Source organism: Aphelocoma coerulescens, chromosome 1A (assembly GCF_041296385.1).
Source record: "Aphelocoma coerulescens isolate FSJ_1873_10779 chromosome 1A, UR_Acoe_1.0, whole genome shotgun sequence".
NCBI classification, from domain to species: Eukaryota; Metazoa; Chordata; class Aves; order Passeriformes; family Corvidae; genus Aphelocoma; species Aphelocoma coerulescens.
In genome coordinates this window covers 74816556-74837989 of record NC_091014.1, presented here as the reverse complement: position 1 = coordinate 74837989, position 21434 = coordinate 74816556, and the positions used below count along the sequence as shown (strand labels likewise).

General features: G+C 39.3%; 1 protein-coding gene across 3 annotated transcripts; it reads right to left on the bottom strand.

Annotated features, from left to right (window-relative positions):
- Nucleotides 1–312: 312 nt before the first annotated feature.
- LOC138104348 (solute carrier organic anion transporter family member 1C1-like) lies at nt 313–19552 on the bottom strand. 3 transcript variants are annotated; one of them, XM_069003520.1, is made up of 16 exons: nt 19394–19552; nt 18752–18856; nt 17076–17221; nt 15711–15852; nt 15482–15614; nt 14494–14621; nt 14131–14277; nt 11741–11839; nt 10515–10751; nt 9205–9369; nt 7675–7870; nt 5732–5897; nt 4771–4952; nt 3308–3372; nt 1996–2113; nt 313–1227 (listed from the first exon to the last, which is right to left on the bottom strand). In XM_069003520.1, the coding sequence occupies exons 3-16, from the start codon at nt 17184–17186 to the stop codon at nt 1005–1007; spliced, it is 2112 nt and encodes a 703-aa protein (XP_068859621.1). In that variant the 5' UTR covers nt 17187–17221; nt 18752–18856; nt 19394–19552; the 3' UTR covers nt 313–1004. The 3 variants fall into 3 exon arrangements, with proteins under 3 accessions (XP_068859621.1, XP_068859620.1, XP_068859622.1); XM_069003519.1 differs by lacking the exon at nt 18752–18856; XM_069003521.1 differs by lacking the exons at nt 15711–15852; nt 18752–18856; nt 19394–19552 and having other exon boundaries at nt 17076–17152.
- Nucleotides 19553–21434: the final 1882 nt, after the last annotated feature.

Genomic DNA, 21434 nt, shown 5'->3' with positions numbered 1-21434 from the left:
TAGATTTGGTCCTTTGCAAACGTACATCCTGAGGGCTGTCAAAAAAATATCACACTAATAATATTTTAGAGACTTCTTTCCCTTTTTAATAACTGTTGGGATCTTCCTCTAACAAAGCTCCTCTCTAGACAAGGCTGCCTGTGGAAAGCTGTGAATTTTCAAGTATTCAGTTGTGTATTTCAAGGTTTACTGGAGGTCCCTTAAACAATGAAAGAAATTTATATATATATATGGTACAAATACAGTGGTCCTTAGGATAAAAATGCCCTCCCTTCCCTCCACACAAACACAAAAAAACAAATCAAAGATACTTAAACACCTATCACTTTATTGCATCAGTTCAGAGTAATCTTTCTCAAACCCATTACTGAGATGTGCTGCAAAATTAATACACCACTTTCTTCATTTGCTTTCCACTTTGACTGTTTAACACTTTCAAGCCAAACCCCAGAGCTGTAGTGCAGTTTGAGTTCAGAGGGTGCTCTGAACATCCCTGGGGGTCTCACCTGGCCATGGCACATGGGACCGAGTCTGGAACAATGAACTCTGGTCATGAACCCCACAGCAAAGGCCATCAGAGAAGCCCGAGTGAAACTTGATTGGCCATGTAGAGCTGTAGGACTAAATACAGAGCAAGAGGACTCGAAATAAACTCGGTGAAAAATGTCAAAGCAGCTTGTTGTGGATTTCTTCTTCTTAATTTTTCAATCATAATCAAATTTATGACACTTGAAAAATTTTGGCTTGTCCTACTGTTGGTCTAGAAAGGGACTGAGAGCAAGAGGATGGGAGAATTCCCCAAAATTTTGAACACCTTTTCCCCTTATTGTTGTTTCAGATGAGAAAAGGAAGACAATTGGGTAAAGCAAACATAAAGCCAATGTTTCAAAGATATTTTTTGAACTCCCAAAATATAAAATAGTTGTTGAAGTCAGTAATTAGACTCCTTTTGTGCTCAGAAAAACTGAAGCATAGGCCAAGTTACAAAAGACCTTGTTTCTTTTTTACATATAAGTTTCCTCACTCTCCTCTGAGGTTCTTAAACCAGGAAGAATTTCTCTTTTGTTGGCAATATCTAGTTCTTTGCTGGTTGATCTTTCTGCATTTTTAGTATCTGTCATCTCTTTGCCATCTGGTTTGAAGTGTTTCATAATTAAAACAGAGAGCACTATGTACAAGAGACAGCATCCTGCCCGTAGTCCTGCAATGAGGCCAAGATAGACATTCCTAGGGAAAAAAAAGGACAAAATACATTTATATTACTAAAACTTTCCAATTCTGTATGGAACCAAGTAAGATATGAACAGCATTTTGACAAAACCATCTATTCTCAGCCAGGCATTGCTTCACATTTTAAAATAAGAAATAACAGGCAGAAAGCAAATGACCTCGTGATATTTAGCCCCAGACAAGCTCTAATCAGGTCTTAAGACGTACAGCAGAAATGTCTGAAGTGTGCTGCCATTCAGCAGACTCTATTTTAGGGCTGAAAAAAGAGGAGCTGCACCAGCTGGGGCTTTTTGCCTGTTGTCCCTGTCCTTCCCCAGCTCCTCACTGGCACACTCAGTGCTCCTGGCCACAGTTCTCCAGTCATTTGAGTCCTCTCTCCAAGTGGATTTTGTGAGGTGTCATACAATAGGAAGCAAATAAATGAGGGATGAGGGATGAGGGATGAGGGAGAGAATCTGCAGAGCTACACGTACTCCACTGTTTTTCAGCATCCCACAAAGCCAAAGTTTCACAGTGCGCTTATTTTATTATTCAGTGCAGGCTACAACAAAAGAACTAATTCTGGTGACTTAAGGCAGTGTCCTGCAATTTGAGATGTCAGATTGAATGAAAATTATTTGGCTTATTTACCTATTAAGGTCTAGTCAAAGTAAGGAGCTGTGGTGCTGTTGGTACCCTAATCAGTCTATAAATAATTGACATGAGGAAAGTCCACCTTGGTCCTTGCTGCCCAGATTCCCAAACCTTAATGAGGATGCAGCTTACCTGAATTCTTTTGTGTCATACACTCGGCAAGATCCAGATCCCCCACAGCTTTTTGTCCCCCATTTTAAGCAGGTCTCGTCTATCAAGGCACCAAAATAAATAGGGGCTGGGAGTCCTCCTGCAAAGAAATTCTCATTACATGATCTCAGGCATGGAGATCTCATCATTTAATGCCATGTAAAGAAATGAGGAAGTGAATCTCAAGGTTTTCAAATTCTGCCTGCATAAAATGGGACTAAACATCCAGTTCCAGCTTTGAGATTCCAAGATTTATGAAACTATTTAAGCGAGTACTTAAAGGGAGATTAAAAGATGGACAATTATAGCTTAATAATATCCAGCAAGGGAAATGTTAGCAATACCCTTTGATGGTATTTTTATTAGAAGTTTAACTTCCGTTGTTTAAAGAAATAATATAACCAACATTTCTTTTGCAATCCCTGGTGTGGAATTACATGCCATGACATATTAATATTTATGTATAGTGATGTATCTATTCAGGTATTTCACAACAATTTGCCATGAAAAGGTGATTAGTGCAGTGCAAAGGGATGAAATTAAGCACTTGCTCCAAAGAAACTGGGTAATAAGTATTATTTATTTATTTATGTGGTACAGAAAGAATTTCTTTTAGACAGACAATGATGTTTTAATATCATCAGTAAGCTGTTTGAGTGAGAGTGTGCAATTTTGTGAAGTAAACTCTTAAAAAAGCAGAAGACATTCTCTGCAGTGTTCAGCTAAAACACAGAGACTGGAAAAGAGATCCAAATGACTATTTGGGCTTGTCTGCAAGGCAGAGATTTCAAAATCAGCAAACAAGGGAAGATGAGGCAAGGTTTGCTTGAGGCAGGGTAGACTATGTGTCTGAATACTTAAATGACTATTTATTGCAGATGAACTCAAGAAACAAAATAATAGGCAAAATGCATGGGAGCTTTAAGCGAATAAAGGTCAGCAAAAGGGAGCACAGGTGTTAAGGATATACAGACTGATCAAGCACAGGTAGTTGTATCCACAATTTTAAAAAATATGAAACTCAAAAGTAAAATGAAATTTCATTCCTTTGCCTAATTTATTTTCTGAGTAGAAAAAAAATCTGAAGAGATTATCATAATTTGTAAATACATACCAGAAAATATGTAGCAAGTTCCTCCAAGTATTTTGAAATGTATAGTCTGCTTACAGAGAAAATTTTGGAAAGTTTCTTTTGTTCTTCTCTGGAGCAAGGGCATTGCACTGGCTAACTTTGGTTTACCTCTTTGGCTTCTTTGACTACCCACTTGAAAACTACAGTGAAATTAAGTCTTACCTAGTACTCTACCACCCAAAGTTTCTATCCCTACAGCAAAGGATTTCAGGTCTGGTGAAACAGATCTGGAAAGGAAACAAAAACAGTGCACTGAGGAACAGAGTAATGAAGCTACAGTCCTGCTGTGTACATCTGCACATGCCCCATTGCAGGAGTACTGTGGCTTACTCAGCATAGCCCACTCAGTCCCTGACTGAAAACATCCACCACAGTTAAAGTTCAGATGTACAGTCTCCTTCCACAGAAGAACACTCATTGAAATAAACAGAAGAATCTACAGAAACTCATCTTGATCCAAAGGAAAACAGGCTGTAAATACTTTTGGGAGACAGTGCACAGGCACATTAAACTGAGCCAACCAAAACAAGACAGTTCATGCCCATAATGTAAGCTACAAGAAGCTGCCTTGCTTTATAAGGGGCTGCACTGTGCAGTGACGACCAGAGGGAACAAGGGTGTGTAGTCCTTGTTAGATCAAACCCACCTCTGCCTCTAGCATTTAACACCGAGACAGCAAATGTGAGTTACCTGGCTATAAAAGCCCCTCATTCCTACCAGTGGAAAGCAGCCTGTGTCCATCAGGTGAGCTGCAAGAACTGACCAAAAGCAGAGGGGAGTACTGAGCTGCCACAGGGGCAGGAGGGCGCCTTGCTGTGCCCAGCCTGCTCCCTGGACTGGAGTTTATACACCAGTATGTTGTCACTTCAGCATCAACATCAAAGGTTTCTCATTATACGTATTAGGGCTCTGAAAACCAGCCAGCAAAGTGAGCCTTGTCCATAACCCAGGTGTGCACTACACTTAGAAATACTGCAGGAAATCAGCAGCTTAGCCAAGTTATTTAGTCATGGGCACTGACCATTGGGATCGTGATTCACCCATAAGCAGGAGGAGAAAGACACTTGCATGTGACAGGCACAGAATATTGTTTTTTCTTCTGAACGTGAAACAGTGGTGCTGCTTTCCAACTGAAGGAATGAAAATTTTAAAGATATTCCTGCTGTAATTCTCCTTCTATCAGCTGACTAAAAAATGGGAGTATCAGACTTCTCCCAACACAGAAGACATTGTGAGGCCACAAGGCTTAACAAAGGTACCTGTTTTTCTCTGAATAATGTGAACAGCATTGGCTATGGCTTAGCACCGCATCTTATTTCAAGACCTTATTTACCAATCTCTGGTAAAAACACGCCTATAACTGGAAATGAAACCCAGCATTCAGGATCAGCATAATGCCCCTGCCTTCATCACCAATGTATCTACTCAGTATCAAATTAGAATTAAATTTCTGGGCAGATATTTTGCTCTGCCTCTGAAAGAGCTGGATTTCAGAGTACAAGCAAATCCTCAGGGGCACAATTTGATCCACATGCCATTCCTCATAGCAGGAATGAAATAGTAGATATCATTTTCTGTTTCTCTTTCCCCAAGCTTTATGGTCAAGGTAAGGTAAAGTATTTCACCTAAACATAATCATGTATGTAGGAGTGCCTCCTAAGGCTAAAATAAATGCACACGCAGTCTGTAATGCTAAAAAATAGGGAAAGGCTTTGGTACAGCTTTCTCTTTGGCATTGTCCCAAAACTGCAGATGAATTGCCAGTCCCGAGCCCTTGTCCTTCCACACAGCTGCAATTGTGAAACACCTGAAAGGAGAAGATGAGAAGAAGAATTTATTTATTCAGAATTCAGTGGCACTAAACAGCTATTTCAGCAGCTGGATTTTTCACTCCCCATACCAGCCAGGCTGTTGTTCATGCTGAAAAAATTTCTGTAATCATCTCTGCAGACTGATGGCCAGGTTCATTGATATGCTCCAGCATCTCTGAGCTGCTCCAGAGACACAAAGCAACTGAATTCTAGTTTCAGCCATGCCATTGCTAGAACAAAAGGTGCTCTGTGTGTGTTTAAAATGGGTCAAAGCTAAAAAAATCAGATGTGAACTGCTATTCAGCCATTTTGCTCAGGCATCCCATGAAGAAGATGAGTAACAACAAAAAAAAAAAGAGGTGTGGACCCAAATATGCAATTATGCATATCTATCATTATATGCCTAAAGACCATTTGGTGCTGGATTGAGAGTGGGCTTTGAAGTTAGCAGAAGACATGGGTTTGAAGGCAAATTTTCCTGAAGTGAAGCTTGATGGCATGTATAAATACAAGCCTGATAATGCTGCTCGTCTTTTTTGGCATTGTTACATGAAGACAATTCTGCTTCTGCCAGAAGATAGAACCATTTGCACACCCCTCTGCAAACACAGTGTTTTTAATGGTCTTGCTCAGGTAGGATTATCTGAAGTCCTGAAAATGGCTTTTCTGCTGATAAAAATGTCTCCCCTATATCTAGTCTAAAGCTACCCTCTTTTAAATTAAAATCATTGTACCCTGTCCTATTGCACAATCATCTACCCCCCTGGATATTTACCATGTTCCTTCCCGTGCCAGATGATGATTTGCATCCTGCAAAGCAGGCTGTCGTGTATGTGATCCCATTATCCCCACAGACAGGGTCCCACTGATCCACCTTGCAGCTGCACTCAGCATTGCAACTGGCCATGTAGATGTGCTTGCTGGAGGAAAGGTGCTTCGTTCTGGAGAACAGAAAGAAATTAAGGAATTATTTAGTGGAATTATATACTTAATAAAAATATATATATTAGGGGTAGCCAGGAAAAACATGGAGAAAATAAAGCAATCAAAATGGACAGATACCTGCTACCACCCAAGGCACTGTGAAGTTGTCATATGGACACTAAGGTGATTTCAGCTAAAACTAAGTTCTCTTGGAATTTTCATCAAGCATTAACATTTTTATGGATTGTTACTGAAAAGGCATGGAACTGAAAAAGCTGGGTGGGAATATCTGGAATACTTTTGCATTCGAAATCTCACCCCAAGAAAAAGAAAATCATACCTAGAATTTATCACAGAGACGTGGCCTAAGAAAAGACCATACTTTTCCTCAGCAGTAGGATATCAGACCATATCCAGGTCATAGAGGTAGGGATGTAAAACTACATAAAACCAAAACAGCAAGATGTATTTGACATTTTTTTCCCTGGATCCAGGTCACTGTATCACGGCACACTGAGCACATATTAGCAGTGCTCAGTTTCCAGAAGCTGTTAGGAGGCCACCAGCTACAAACCATCCTTGCTGTGAAGTCAATCACAGTGTAAGGTAAAAGTGTTCAAAATCTTCCTTTTCTTCCTCCTTCTTCCTTCCCTCAACCAAAAGCACATATTAAGTGGGCTGCACTTCCCCTAAGTCTCTTAGAAGGGAAGATAAATGAGGGATTTAGTCCTCATTAGGCTGTTGCTTGTCTTCAAAACATAAATTGTTAAATAAGTAAGACATGAAATGAGTCACTAAACCAGAAACAACCCTAGTATGTGCTAAATTCTCCAGACTCCATTCTCCTGGAGAAACTAATTCAGTATAAGCTCTCTTGTTGTTTATGCTTATTTTTAATTCACTCTGCAGTATCAGATGTTGCACTCCAGATAACCAGTTATCTCCACTGCACAAACCTCTGACACATTTTTATGTCAAAAACTAAGCTCAAAGTTGAACTGGACATCAGGTTCACCAAGAGAACTTAGATATTTCCCCAAGCACAGGCTTAGTTTCAAAAAACACAGGGCTGAGTTCCTGTCTGAACTGAAAATGTAGCAAGTCCTGCTGGATTCAGTTAAATCCTTTAAAATCCCTTGAAATTTGGACCAGACTGAGCTAAATTTAAACAGTAGGCAATTGTGGCAGGCTGCTAGAGTCTGGAAAATGTTCTCCAGGAAGCGTGACCCATGGTCCTGGTAAGGGAGAGGGAACCTCTCTTTGCAGCACATGATCCATGACCACTTTCCACCTCCCAGATGAGAAGTGGGTCAGAAGCAACTCCAGGTACCACAGGGGGCTGGCAATCCCCCATGTGGGTTCATAACTACTGATCTAGTGATGGTCCCTTCTGGAGGCAGTGCCTATGGGAAAGCCATTTTCAACACTTCTTTTGCATCCCACTCCCTACATGACAGAAGAAGACTGGCTTTTAATTAAAGCTTTGAAATAGAATATAGAAATTTAGTTTGCCTGTAATAAATATCATCTTTTTTAGCAATTTGTCAGAATATATAGCTATATTGTCAGTAACAGAGAATTTAGGAAAAAGAAATAGAGAATTTAGAAAAAATAAATGTCCAGTTTAAAGAAAATTCGAAAAATAAAATAGGTATATTTTCCCATCCCCACCATTAGGTATGATTTCAGACTGACAAGTCTGTTTCAAAACCTAGGATTTTCTTCTGTGCATTACTCCCAAAAAAGCAGCTGTGACAAATGACACAATCACCTCAAACCTGAGGGGATACAAACCCAGAGTAGGGTGCTGTCAGACCAGCCACCTGGAGCACCTCACAGTTGCACGTGAAGTACAGGAGGTTTAGCAGATATGCCACTATAAAGGTGATGCATGCAAACTTGGCCATTTCAGTTATGTGAAGCTTGAATTTCTTGATCAGGAAGCCTCCTAGAAACATCCCTAGGATTGTGATGGGTAAAAGTATCACACCTGCAATTAGAAGGTAAGAAAAATGTTAGCTGCTCTCACTTGCATTAACCCTTTTAGAATGAATATCTGGTTCTAGTATTTTCAAAATATCAGATACCGGTTTTTGGGCTGATTCTTTGAGGTTCTGAGATTTATATTACCTTCTAGTAATTTCACTTCCCCATTTTCTTTTTCAAATCATATTATGACTAACAAGCTCAATTCCTCAATATTTGCTGCATCTTTACTATATTGTTGTTTTTATGTATATATATATGTGTATATATATATAGATATATGTATATATACAGGTGCCTGTTAGAAACTGGAGTAAATGGCAATATCTTAGCTCATGGGCACTTCACATTAAATAAAACAAAAAACTTTATGAAAGCTACAAAAAGTCTCTAAAATGGAATATAAAAGGAAGCTGCATCTGGTTCTTCACTGGGTTCCATTTTGATCTGAGAGTGAATAATGAGATGATTTGCATTTAGATTTAATCTGCTCAGTATTTCACAAACACCAGCCCTTACATTTACTTGCTGAACAGAGAGGTTTTACAAGGTGTTATTGGGAGGGGTTTGCCTTTCTCTGCTTTTTCAGTAGGTTGGTTTTCTTGGTCATTTCTGTAAAATTTTCTCTGCATTCAGAAAAAAAAAGATTGAAAAAAGAAAGTTCTTCCCACATTTGTACCTGACCAAGGCATTGTGTCTTCAGATTAAAGTAATGCAATACCAGTTCTGCAATGACCTCACATAGCCTGGTTTTCCTGCCAGATTATGAGACCATATTAATTACTGTATGATTAATAAAATTTCAGCATTCTTTTTTTGTAGAACACTACGAAAAACTTATTTTTGAAAGAACTGGTAAATAGAAAAAGAGCTTTGAAATTAATGAAGTGACTCAAAATACTACATTTTGGTTCCTTATTGCTTATAAAATTTGCATTTGTAATCAAAATGAAATAACATTTATACCAATATGTTATTCTGAAAAGAAAAAAATTACACATTTCATTGAATATTTAATTTTTTTTCTAGTAGTTTTTACTTAGTTGCAGCTCATGCGTGGTTTTTATTCGCAAAAAGACACATAACCCAAACCTCACTATGAAAAAGCTTCCACCCAGTTTTAATAATCCTCTACCTCACTGAATTAGGAGCACCAGGAAAATCAACACTAAAATTAACATCCATTTTCAAAATATAATAAGAAAATTAAGAAACCACTACATGCTTTCTTTTTAACCAAAAAAAAGTTCACACAAGCTCCTTCTGAAAAGGAAGGCAAAATAACAAATCAAAGCTTCCTTTTTGACACTGGAATTCGAAAAGAAGTCAAGTACCTACCAATTAGAAAGATGGCTTTTGCCACTGATACATTAAATTGCTGCTCCATAAACTTTGTCTCATAGGTTATCATCCCAACAAGGGAATTGTACTGCAGAATAGTGAGGAAGATGAACACCACGAAAATTGAATTTCCAAACAGCTTCCTGAGTGCTGGCAAGAAATCTGCAATGGAGAGGTATATGCTGTACACCCTGCTAAACACAGAGAAGAGTTGTTTTGGCATCCTTTAGATAGTAAAATTAACTGTGATGTAATGACTGGCTGCGCTGCAGGTTATAATTCTGTGCCTATCAAAACACATGCTTGCTCAAGTGAGAGTTTTCCTCATTACCAACACATGCCTTACAGGAGAAGCAAGGCCAAATGGCAACAGTGGGTGCTGAGATGGGGATCAGGGATCCCAGATTATCTTGTTAGGGCACGGGGCTCCTCCCTGGGACTGCTCAGGCTTGCAACACACCTTCTCAATGTGTGTACAGAGCATTTAGACCCTCTACCAAGTACAAAATCGGGTTCCTAAAGCAGAAGCCTTCACCAACCACACAAGAACCCCACATGAGGGTGATATTTAGGGAACAGAAGCACCTGGCCCAGAAAAAGGCTGGAATCATTTCTGGGACTGTCATAGGTTAGACCCTTGATTAGAATACCGAAGTCCATTAAAATAAAGTGAACATAAACACCTGCATTTAGACTGTAGTCTGGCTCTTGGCACAGCTGCCTAAAATGTGGGAGTTCAAAACACATCTGCTGTAGAGGTGCACATACATACAAACAAAACCTTGGGTCTAATAATAAAAATATAAAAGTAAAAGCAATGGCTGGTTGGATCTAGTATTGCCTGCATGAAATTAATTCAGCATCCCTGAGCTCATACACAAATCCAGTGAAGTCCCTCCAATATCTGATATAGTCATAATGAGCTCCATTTTTCCTTCCCAAACATTTGCCTCAGTGAAACAGTAGCCTGCCAGCTATGGATTGGCCATTAATGAGGGATGGGATGTTTTCCCCACTCTCTTCATAGTCGTAGGATCATAGCTGTAATACATCATCTCACAACTATGAACTGAGGATCTCTGGAGCTCAGAGGAACAGCACGAGTTTCTTCCAGCTGTCTGACATCAGGAGAGGACTGAAACTCGCCCTCAGCATGTAATTATAATAGCACAAATTAAAGTCGTTTTTGTCCATCATTTGCACTGCAGAAACATGCATTTCTCTGAAGGTTGTGTGAGTTCATGCTCAGCTCAGAATGAATCCATGAGACAGAATTCATCTGCAAACATCTGGGCAATAATTTTCACCTTTTACTGCCTCTGAAAACTTTAACTGTGGCTGAGCTGGGGGGTCTATTTTACAGTGATCTCCTTGAACAGACAAGTGACCAATCTTCAAGTTTTCATTCTCTTCTTCCTTTGGTAAGGAATAGGGCAAAAACCAGAAAGGCAATGAAGCAATGAAGTTGACTGCTCCACAGATAAGCAATCCAAGCCACCAGGCACCAACCCAACGGGTATCCTTAGGATTTATGCTAATGGCATCTATAAAATACAGAAAGACAGGAAAATAGGCTAAATATTAAGCAGAACAATTATTATAGATTACTAGAAATTACTGCATATCCTCATATATATTATTTAAAAAACAGAACAGAGGTGATATGAAGAACTAAAATGCAGCTTGTTTCAAATCATAAAATCATAGAATAGTTTCTAAGGTTGGAAGGGACCTTTAAGATCATTTCACTCCAACCCCCTGCCATGGACAGGGACACCTTCCACTGGACCAGGTTGCTCAGAGCCCCATCCAACCTGGCCTTGAACACTGCCAGGGATAGGGCAGCCACAGCTTCCCTGGGTAAATTGTGAGTGACCCATACCTGGAAGTGACTCAGTCCTATGCAGTCAAAAATAGAGGTGTCCATTTAGGCCCATGGTGGCATTTCCTTGCCACAATCTTCCAATACTCTCTGGGGGAATGAGTGACAGCAAAAGGACCCTTTACCACCAAAAAAAACCCCTTCCCTTTCGCAGTTTCTCAGAGTCTTCCTTCTCCATCCCCAAACTCTACAGTTTTTCCCCAAATTTCCTCAAATTTTCCCTGGGATTAGAGACTTTTAAGTGATTTGAACAACGACATGAGTTTTGAGATGAATCTTTGCTGCATGCTTTTTAAGAGTACACACTTTTTGCTAAGTGTTTAAAGTGTCCATGAGCCTATCACTGTTCCCTCAGCATGGGGATAGGCCTTTTATTCAATCATTTGTACTCAGCTGCACAGCAAGGGTGTAACAAGTGTGTGTGCAAGCATAAAAGAGGTGCAGTGGGGGTAGGGGTCTTTTTCAAGTGCTATTCCAACCACACTGCAACACGCGATTTTAAAATGTCAATTTTTGAGCAGCTCTTGAGCAGGAAAAATTCTCTAGAGAGCCCCTGGTTTTGGGTCCGCGAGCTGGGAAGGAGCTTCTTGGCATGGAGCTTCCTACACCCAGACACCTTCTCACTTCAGGTGCCACCCCATGGTCCCTTACCGGTGTTCACAATGCCAATGTCAACCCAGAGACTGGCACAGAACGAGCCAAGCAGGAAGCCCAGGGTCGGCCCAAACATGCCCGAGGATCTCACCAGGCCTGGAAGAGAAAGGAGACTGAGCAAAACACTGCATGGACAAGGCAAGCCTTCCTGTCTGAGGGCAAGGACATGAGAGAGGAAGGAGGAGACAGGAGAGGGGCACAGGCTGTTATGGAATGTCTCAGGGGAGGCTCCTGAGCAGCAAGAATATAAGGTGTAAGCTGCCCTAACCATAGCTGTGGTGTAGATCAGAAGAAGGTGGGATGCCCCTAGGAGCAAATGAATAAGCTGTGAAGGCTACCAGAAACCTGGGAAGCTACACTGCATTTTGCTGACTGGATGTCTAAATACAGCAGAATTTGATTTTGGTGACCACTACTGACAATCAACATAAAGTAAAACAAAATATCTTCAAAATAACTCAAGCATAGCTTCTCACATTCCCTTGCCACTTGTGTTGTTCTGTTGAAGTTTAGTTGTGAGGAGGTAGCAGCATCAAAATACAGCTCAGTAATTCAGATTTGTGAACTCTAGCACAGAACTGACACCTTGAAGTTGCAGAAGGCTTCATTCTATTAGAAAAGAAGGAATTCTTTACCAAATGCCTGTTAGCTCTTCCCCACATCCAGAACTATGCTCTGTAAATCCTATTGTGTACTACTGCAGAGATTTTCCTCCTGAGAAAGAGTTGGTTTTGCAAATTCTCTTCTGAATATAGTGATTGCTCAGCTTACCACCCAGAACTTCTGTAATAAATCATTACATCTTAAAAAATATGCTACATTTTCTGTGCCTTCCTATTGCAACTCTGGTATTATTGCGGTCACCACAACTCTACCAAAATGATTTTAATTCATTCTATTACGAAAATGCTGTCTCTGCCTCAAAATAACTTATGTTCTTACTCAACAAAATATCAAAGGACAAAAGAAAAAGGAGTGACAGGAAGCTGAGACTTTTTTTTCAGGGTCAAATAACAAGATTAATGCTCAGAATTCATCAGCAAGGCTTGACTGACTTTTTTTATTATAGGAAAATATTTTTTTGTATGTTTGTATTTTACAAAAACATTGATTATAAATTGATTTAGCCAGATGATAAAAAGTAAGATATAGAAAAGAAATAAAGTTAGACAAGAAAAGAAATTTCTGCTCTATGGAAAAGATTGTTTCAATATTATCATTTTTTGCCGAGTGGTTCAGTCCACCAAAATGGAATAAATGACTGAAAATTGCTATTCTGAATGTAAAAGTGAAATATTTTAATACATTGTAAATTAAATACCTTATTTCTTTTACACAACCCAGTTTTCATTTTGGCTGACTTCATGCTATTCTCCATGTTTACTTTATATTTTTAATCTCGCTTGCCCAGTAGTCCCAACCTGTCTCAATCTCTCCCAGATTAGATTCTGACAAGAAAAAAAATCAGCTAAACTTTTTAAAATACCTTTAATCTGAAGCTCAGAGGTGATTACAAATATTTTGGATAACTGCTGAGTGGAGCACTTGTTCTTGACAGCTAGCTCCCCAATACTTCCATTTTCTTCAACCTGAAGATTTTCTCATTCCCAAATTAAGACATTTGTTACGGCCTTTCCCTGTAGTATTACATACTGAGCTCCTGCCGAAACTGTGTCTTACCATCTTTCTGACCAGCTCAATTTCACCAAATTTACTTCAGGCCACAGTTCTTGAGCTCCCTCAGCCACACAAACACCCCATGCTATTAAATCAGTTTGCCAACAAATTAATTAGCTTGGGTGTAAGTCCCTCTGTCTTGGGCAATAGGTTATGTGCTGTCAAAACAAGAACAAAATCCCAAGTAGAAAGGATTTGTTACAGCACCCTGGCAAGGTGCTGTTTTTCCTTCAGTAAATAGTGACTTTAAAAAGCTTTCAACTGGAAATGTGCTGCATGTAAAATTCAAAAAGTCGGGTAAGAGCTCCTGAAACATGTTTACGTTACTGTAATTAATTGTGACTACATTACAGATCCTCACATTAAGGATCATTCCTTTTTCTGTGAAATAGTGGTTAGGAAGAATTTGGTCCTCTGAAGCTGTGGTACTGAAGATGATATGCCAGATAAGACAGATATGACTTTGCACTTTGGGGAAATGAGCATTTGATTATTCTCTTCATCACAGAACCTACTCAGGGAAAGCAAAAAGACCATCCTGGAATGATCCCTAGAAAATAAATATGAGACGTCCTTTGCACTGTTTGGGGTTTTTTGTCTCTGTACAACTCAAAATTATCCAGATAGATTTTTTTGGTGAGTATTTGCTTGACTATAGAAATGTTAAAGAACAGAATGTTTAGCATAAAAATCACTCATTTGTACATTACCTATGTAAAATGCTGAGTTTTCTTCTTTAGAAAAATCATCGATATATGAAACTCCCAGTGGCATAATTGGTGCTTCCCCAATTCCTCGTAAAAGGTTCCCCACCAACACAAAGAGCCACAGATAGGAATTTGTTGTTTTTTCACATCCTGCAGGCCATAAACATTTATATTTCTGTGAACATAATTCTGACAATACTTTACAGCAACAGAAAAATAACATAAAATATGGGTTTTAACAATCATTATAGGGTAGGTTTGTATATATCATGGTTTCTAGCCAGGGTTTTACTGCTTTCCAGTAAAAAAGGGTGTATAGTGGGGACAAGCAGAAAAAGGGAATCCAGCATCAGAGCTTTATCTTACCAACATTTATCATTGTGCTGGGTGTTTCTGTAGTGTCTGTGACTGGAAGGCCCTCAGATGACACTGGAGAGCAAGCTGACACACTCGTGGAGTTGTCCACACTAACAGTTATCCTTTCATAATTGTAACTGGAAAACAACTGTGTGAAATACAACTGACACATGAAGGACTTTGCTTTGCAGGAAGCATGTCTGAGCCTTGTGTTCACAAATGTTCATTCCCATTTCATACAAAGTGGAGGGGAGGCCCATTTCCAGTGCTTTGCTTAAAAAAAATAGGTATCTTCATACAATTTTCAAGAGTTCTGATGATTCTAACCCCAATATTTTCCTGAACTAAAGAGCGACAAAGCTGCTTCCAGAGATCATTCTTTAGACAGCAGGAGAGAGGCGGAGTTCATCCACATCTGTCTACACACAGCAGGGCTGATGTTTTCCAATAATGGCACCTCTTTCTTACCTTTGTGGCAGATGCAAGGATGCCAAATGATTGGAAAGGTATGACCTGCTTCTGACAATTATGTGTTATAGCTTAAATGTGAAAATTTAGATATTTAACTCTCCCCAAGTTTAGATAAAAATCTTCAACATTTTAAAGAGCTTATCATGAGTAACCACCATGGAGAAAGAAACCTTTTCCATCAAGATCTAATTGCATTTCACTTAAGTATAAAAAAGGGAACACAGTTTAAAAAAAATATATATCTATGTATATATATTCATCCCAGGCGAAAAATTTAACCCACTTTATCCTTAATTATGTATAAGTTCTGTAGAAACCCGAGGTTTCTCTCTTGCTTACCTGTAGCAAGAGGTAAGCTTTCAGAGAGGAAATCAGAAAGTCAATACTAAAAAATCCACCCATTTTCCTGTTGGAATAGCTGGAAGAAACTCCTACTGGCAAGCTTTTAACTCAGATGTGTGCTTTAAAAAACACTTCATATGATCAAGTTCAATTAGTGCATAATGTGAAAATTCTCCATATTTACCGTCCCGTTAGGAACTGAGGCATCACTGACAAAAAAGCTCCTACAGACATGATGAGACACCCAACAGCAATTATTTTTGGCCGATGAACTCTTGGTCCAAGGTAGCTCACCAACACCATCACCATTAAGTTACCTGCATCAACAGAAGAGAGAACCAGTACAAAGAATAGATTTATTTTGGGGGTGAAAATGTACTAAGAAGCACTTATCCGCTTTCAAAGAAATATACCTATCTCAAAGCTGCCATCAATAATGCCAAAAATCGATGATGAGATTTCAAATCTCCTTTCAATTTGACTGGACATGCTCTTCATGTAGCTTCCAGAAAATCCTTTGGCAAAAAAGGAAAAAGCTAGAGCTCCAAGAAATATCTGAAGAGAGAAAATAATTGAGTTTGCAAAGTAACAATTTTTGATTTATATCTGGATGCCAGAGCAACCCACTCAAGAAGCACAAAAATCATATGCTTTGTTTTCTAATTCTCTGTGAGAAGAATCTTCCTATCGTTACCATTAAAATAGATTTTACTTTCTTTTTCAGGGCAGCATCCAAAAACTCTGCTACTGCAAGGAAAAGGAAAATTTACATTGATGGTATGCACCTTCTAACTTTCTAGTACATATTGGTTTAGCTGTTTCCTTCCTTAAGAAAAACTTGTAGTATAACGTTGTTCGTTCCTGGTACTTGTTATCACAGTATATCTTATTAGCGCTCCTTCTCCTGTTCTAAAAAACACGAATAAAAAGATGTATCTGCAACTACCACTGTGACTATAGCACAACCTCTAAATGAATTTTTAGTAAAATATGACTTCATTTTTTAACTTCTGAGCACATTTATTGACTTCTGTGTGCTTGGAATCTCAACCATAGAATCAGAATCATTTGGGTTGGAAGGGACCCTAAAGATCATCTTGTTCCAACTCCCCCACTATGGGCAGGGACACCTTCCACTATCCCAGATTGCTCAGAGCCCCATCCAGCCCAGCCTTGGACACTTCCAGGGATCCAGGAGCATCCACTACTTCTCTGGGCAACCTGTGCCAGAGCCTCACCACCCTCACAGGAAAGAATGTCTTCTTAATATCCAATCTAAACCTACTCTCTGTCAGTTTGAAGACATTCCCCCGTCTTGTCACTCCAGGCCCTTGGAAATAGTTTCTCTCAGTCTTTCTTGTTGGCTCCTTCAGGTGCTGGAAGGCTGCACTTAGGTGACCCCAAAGCCTTCCCTTCTCCAGGCTGAACAATCCCATTTCTCTCAGCCTTTCCTCATAGTAGAGCTGCTCCATCGCCCTGACCATCTTGGTGGCCTCATCTGGACTCACTGCAGCAGCTCCATGTCCTTCCTGTGTTGGGACACCAGAGCTGGAGGCAGCTCTGCAGGTGGAGTCTCAGCAGAGCAGGGCAGAGAGGCAGAATCCCCTCCCTCCCCTGCTGCCCAAATCCCTTCCATCCCCCTATGGATGTAGCCCAGATCATTGTTTCCAAAACATATAGTGCCAAACAGTGCCATACATAACTAACTGAATTTTGATAGGACTTCAAATGGCAATTCAGTGATCCAGAGAAAATATGTGGTCAGGGTTCTTCCATACCTTTAGCTTTGAACAATTATGGCACATAGTCTTGGCAGGAACTGCATTGCCATCACTGTCCTGGAACAGTGATTTTTCTTTAAGCTGGCCAGCAGTGATTGGTCTGTCCATGGTTTTCCTTCTCCAGGTCTGATAGATAGGTCTTCCTGTTTGAAAAATATTGCTATGTTTAACTATTATTTGCATAAGAATTGCATGTTCCAATGTTTTTCAGACATACTCAGTGGCAAGACACTGCTTGAGATATCTGCACGTTGACATTTTTCCTCAGGAAAGACATTAAAGAGTGCTCAAAGTAACTACCGTAACTAGTCAAGGACTAGTGCACCTGATTTGTGACATCTGCTTCCTAAAAGACTCCAGGACTTTCTTGGATAGATGGAAAAGCTATTGGTAACTTTCTGACAGTTTTTAGAAATCTTTGTGGAAAAGGAAAGTCCCCAGGCAGCTGGAGGTTAGGAGAGCTTGTCAGAAAAACATCTTCCCCACACTTGAACCAACTTTTTCTGACTTACCCATTTTTGATCACTGTTCCAGACTAAATGGACCTTTGGTGTGATCCAGTAGGCTCCTGCTATTATATTTCTGATTATTTTCTTAGTGAACACTACCATTCTGTCAGCATTTGGATGAGTAACATTATTAATTGGATAAATGTTTGTAGAATCAGACCACAAATGATGACAGAGGAAAAAATAGGGTAAGAATATGATAAGGTAAAAGGGAGCACTGATTAAAAGAAACAAATAATGACTATCTGTAAGTCTGCAAGCCTTCACAAGTTCCCTGCAGGACAGATGATAAATGTAGATATTTTAGTAAGACTGATAAATTTTTTAGTTTAAAAGTTGGCTCTGATTTAAGGAGTCACCTTAGCTATGTTGGCTAGTGCAGATTAAGCTGAGCAGGGGAAAACAGCTAATAATGAGACATCTGGAATGATAATAAGTAAAACAAGCCATTGCCAAGTTTGTCTGTTTGAAAACTGGTGCAAGAGTACCAAAATCAACTAGTTAGCTCTGATATACATTTGCACATATATTAAAGGAGCATAGAGGAACATATGTCAAGAAATTGGCCTGTAATATTTTCCCCCGGAGACACTGGAATCTTAAATATGCCACGCTGTTTAAGTCATATGGGAACTTTCAAGGTTTCCCTCCTGCAGGTCCCTGAGGCCAGCTGACCCATGAGTGTTGTGGGAGACTTTTTGACACCAGGGTTGTGGGGATGTGGCAGGGTCCCAGGCTAACCCAAAAACATCACTCGGTTCCTCTGAAGAGTTCAGTTCTCCCAAGCAAGATGCCCAGGATTACCTGGATTCCAAGAGAAATGTCCACCAACGCCCAGAAAGGACAACACTCTTAGAAACCCAACTCCCCTAAAAGTTACTCCTAGCGACCGAAAATAGGCATTAATGTCTCATAAAGAGATATAAACCCTCATAAGAACTCTAACTTGAATTTTGTAGATTTTAGTTCCAAATCCTACTCCAGTAGGAGGGGACTATGAAAGCAAACACATGTATATTTCAGACTAAACCACATATGAAATTTCTAAAGGGACCTAAACTTCCTTAGGCTATGTTCAGCAGCTACTAAATAAAAAAAAATTAAAAAAAAAAAAAAGTTAAAAGTAAGCTATAGATAATTAAAGTATGGTGAAGACAGACTTACCCCAATCTTGACAGGATAGGAGCTGAAAGACAGAGTTCTCTAAAGCAAATACATTCTGTATTGATTTGTATTTTGCTGATGATTAACTCTGTGAAACATCTGACTCTGTCAAATAAGCAGTATCTAAATGAGTGACATGTTTTTGTTTTCACTACATTTAATTTTAAATATAAAATTTTATTTATGGTGCCAGACTAATAATCTACCTGAAACTCAAATGTTAAACTGTAGAACCACTTCTCTTACACCTAATTGAGCAATCACATTTTCCATAACCACTCTATGAGAATCTGAACTTTGGCAAACCAGTGAATCATTGACACCAGTGGTATTTAAAATTAAATAAAGCAAGAAAAATAATAAAAGATTTGATTTATGAATTTGTGGTAACGGATAGCTTTTCTACAGAGGGATAAAAAGTCCTGCTCCCAACAGTGCTTATCCTTAAAAAAAAAAATATTGAATGTGCAGAATTGTACCTTTGCACTTTACATGAAGTCTTTCAAGTTGAGCGGCAAAGAGATGTGCAGAAAGGCTGCACTGGCACCTCACAACTAAACAAACAAACCGACTAACTAACAAATGGAAAGAAGCAGAGAGGGAGGCTGTGGAGAGACAGTGAGAGGCAGAGAGAGCACTTACTTTGTGTCAGAGCTGTGTCAGGCTGTTTCTTTCCTGTGCCCGAGGGCTTCCAGGCTTGGAGCCAGTGGAACGTCACAGCCAAAGCGCTGCCTGCTCCGAGAAGTGGAGCACTTCACCACATGTTTTTTAAACCTTGGATTTCCTTCTTACGGTGATTGCAAAACTTTCCCACAATCACCGATACAAAAGCTGTGCAGAAGGCGGCAGGTTTCTTGTGCTGCCACTGCTTTGGCAGGCTACCTGCCAGTGGTGCCAGCCTCTCCCGGGTGGAACAACTTGTTTTCTTCACTCTTTTTTTTTTTTTTTTTTTTCCCCTAAAGTCTAAACATTGCAGCTGCATGAAGCACCTCTCAAAAGGAACTCCCTACCATCCACCCAACAACCAGTAATACCTGTGGGAGTGGGCTCGGCTCAGGCATAAGAGCCCTGAGAGCACAGGCTCAGCTTTTCCAAGCATCTACAGTATCCTAGCTTTCACTTCTCGGTGCTTTGGAGGAGGGTCAGCAGAGACACCAAGGGATGGCTTAGCTCCTGAAAGGGCATGAACTGCTTTTTGAGATCTGCCAGTTTTTGGTATGAGCCCTCTGTATCACAACCCCGGTGCAGAGGTTTGCATGAAAAGCCTTGATTATCTTCTTCTGTATAAAAATACATTAAGGGATTTGATAAAGGCTAAATTAACTCAATTAAATACATGGAATTATAACATTTAGTCAAAACTAAAAAAAAATTATGAAAGCTGAAAGAAATTATAAACTTGCTAAGTACATAAATATGAAAGCTCTCATTATCCCCTGAAGCTTGCAGGTTAACTGCAATCATTTTATCTGCCATATTTGCACTTGTTATTGGATTTTTGCTTGATAGAATTTTACACATTTTACTGTGATCATTATATATTTATTGAGTTATTACAGGTCTTAATTTAAAGTTTCAATTTTTTTGTTCTACCAGCAGCGCTATATACTCTCTATACTAGATACTCAGTGAACAAATAAAATACAGCTTACTTCTACTATTTAGTAAGAATATTTGCAACAGAAAAAAGGGTTTTTTTCTATGATAATTTTAATGCAGTGTTCCTGCACTACTCTTTAAATGCTGACTTCTTGTTTAATTAATTTTGTTTTAATGCAAGGGAATAATGTACATGTTGAAACTCACTTTCTCTTAAAAGAGTTCAGAATATGGGAAATTCATCAAACCTATTCTTCAGATAAATTGATTCTCATTTGCATGCTTTTACTTAGGTGAAGGACAGTTATCTTTGCTTATTTCTTAATGCCTTAATTATTTTAATTATTTTAAAAATCTTTAAAAAGCTTAGATTTATTTACCAGAATATCATTAGAATGAAGCAGATTTTCCATCATCTGACAATGTCAAATTTACATGTACTGAAACCTGTATTTGGACTGCTTTTAACTATTACAATGTTGCAAAGTTACAAGGAAAAAAATGTATGAACATTAGCAATGGGTTCCCTCCTTATTCTTGCTGTCAGTCTGCAACCAGGTGGAAAAACTGAAGTCTGTTGAAAGGTTGCTGCAAGCCCATTGTCTGTCAGGAGAGCAGGCTCTTAAACACAGTTCCCAAGATGAGACATGCACAAGAAATGTATTTTAAAGTTGAATACACGGAAGTTTATCTATAGAGGACATGACACTTCTTGTGATCCTTGCATACAGATGCTAATATCCACTCACAAGGCAGCACCACATGGATTCAGTGCAGACACTTCCAGATGAGCCACTCAATCTGCTTCACCTTATCGTCAGAGGAGGAAACAGAAGTATTTTCAAAGGCATGGCTTCTTTGTTCTATTCTAGATACTTACTTTAGGCAGGAGATGGAATGAACAGCAGACATGGCTGTGAAAAGCTAGACGGCCAAGATCAGCTTTTGACAACAGAAGGTCAGGAGAGATGAATCCCACCATAAAAGACTTCAGCACTACCATAAAAAGTCTTCTGCAGCTTTTTCAAACTGAGCTCCAGTGCCTGTGACAGCATTTGCCATCATGCCTTGTCCAAATCAGTTG

Excerpts from the sequence above, each read along its gene's own strand:
- LOC138104348 (XM_069003520.1), bottom strand. The coding sequence starts at position 17,186 with ATGGACAGACCAATCACTGCTGGCCAGCTTAAAGAAAAATCACTGTTC. Across the intron at positions 14,622-15,481 it reads CCTCAGTTCCTAACGGGACG|TTACAATTATGAAAGGATAA; the intron begins GTAAATATGGAG and ends GTTGTTTTCCAG. Across the intron at positions 7,871-9,204 it reads AAAAGCCATCTTTCTAATTG|GTGTGATACTTTTACCCATC; the intron begins GTAGGTACTTGA and ends TTCTAATTGCAG.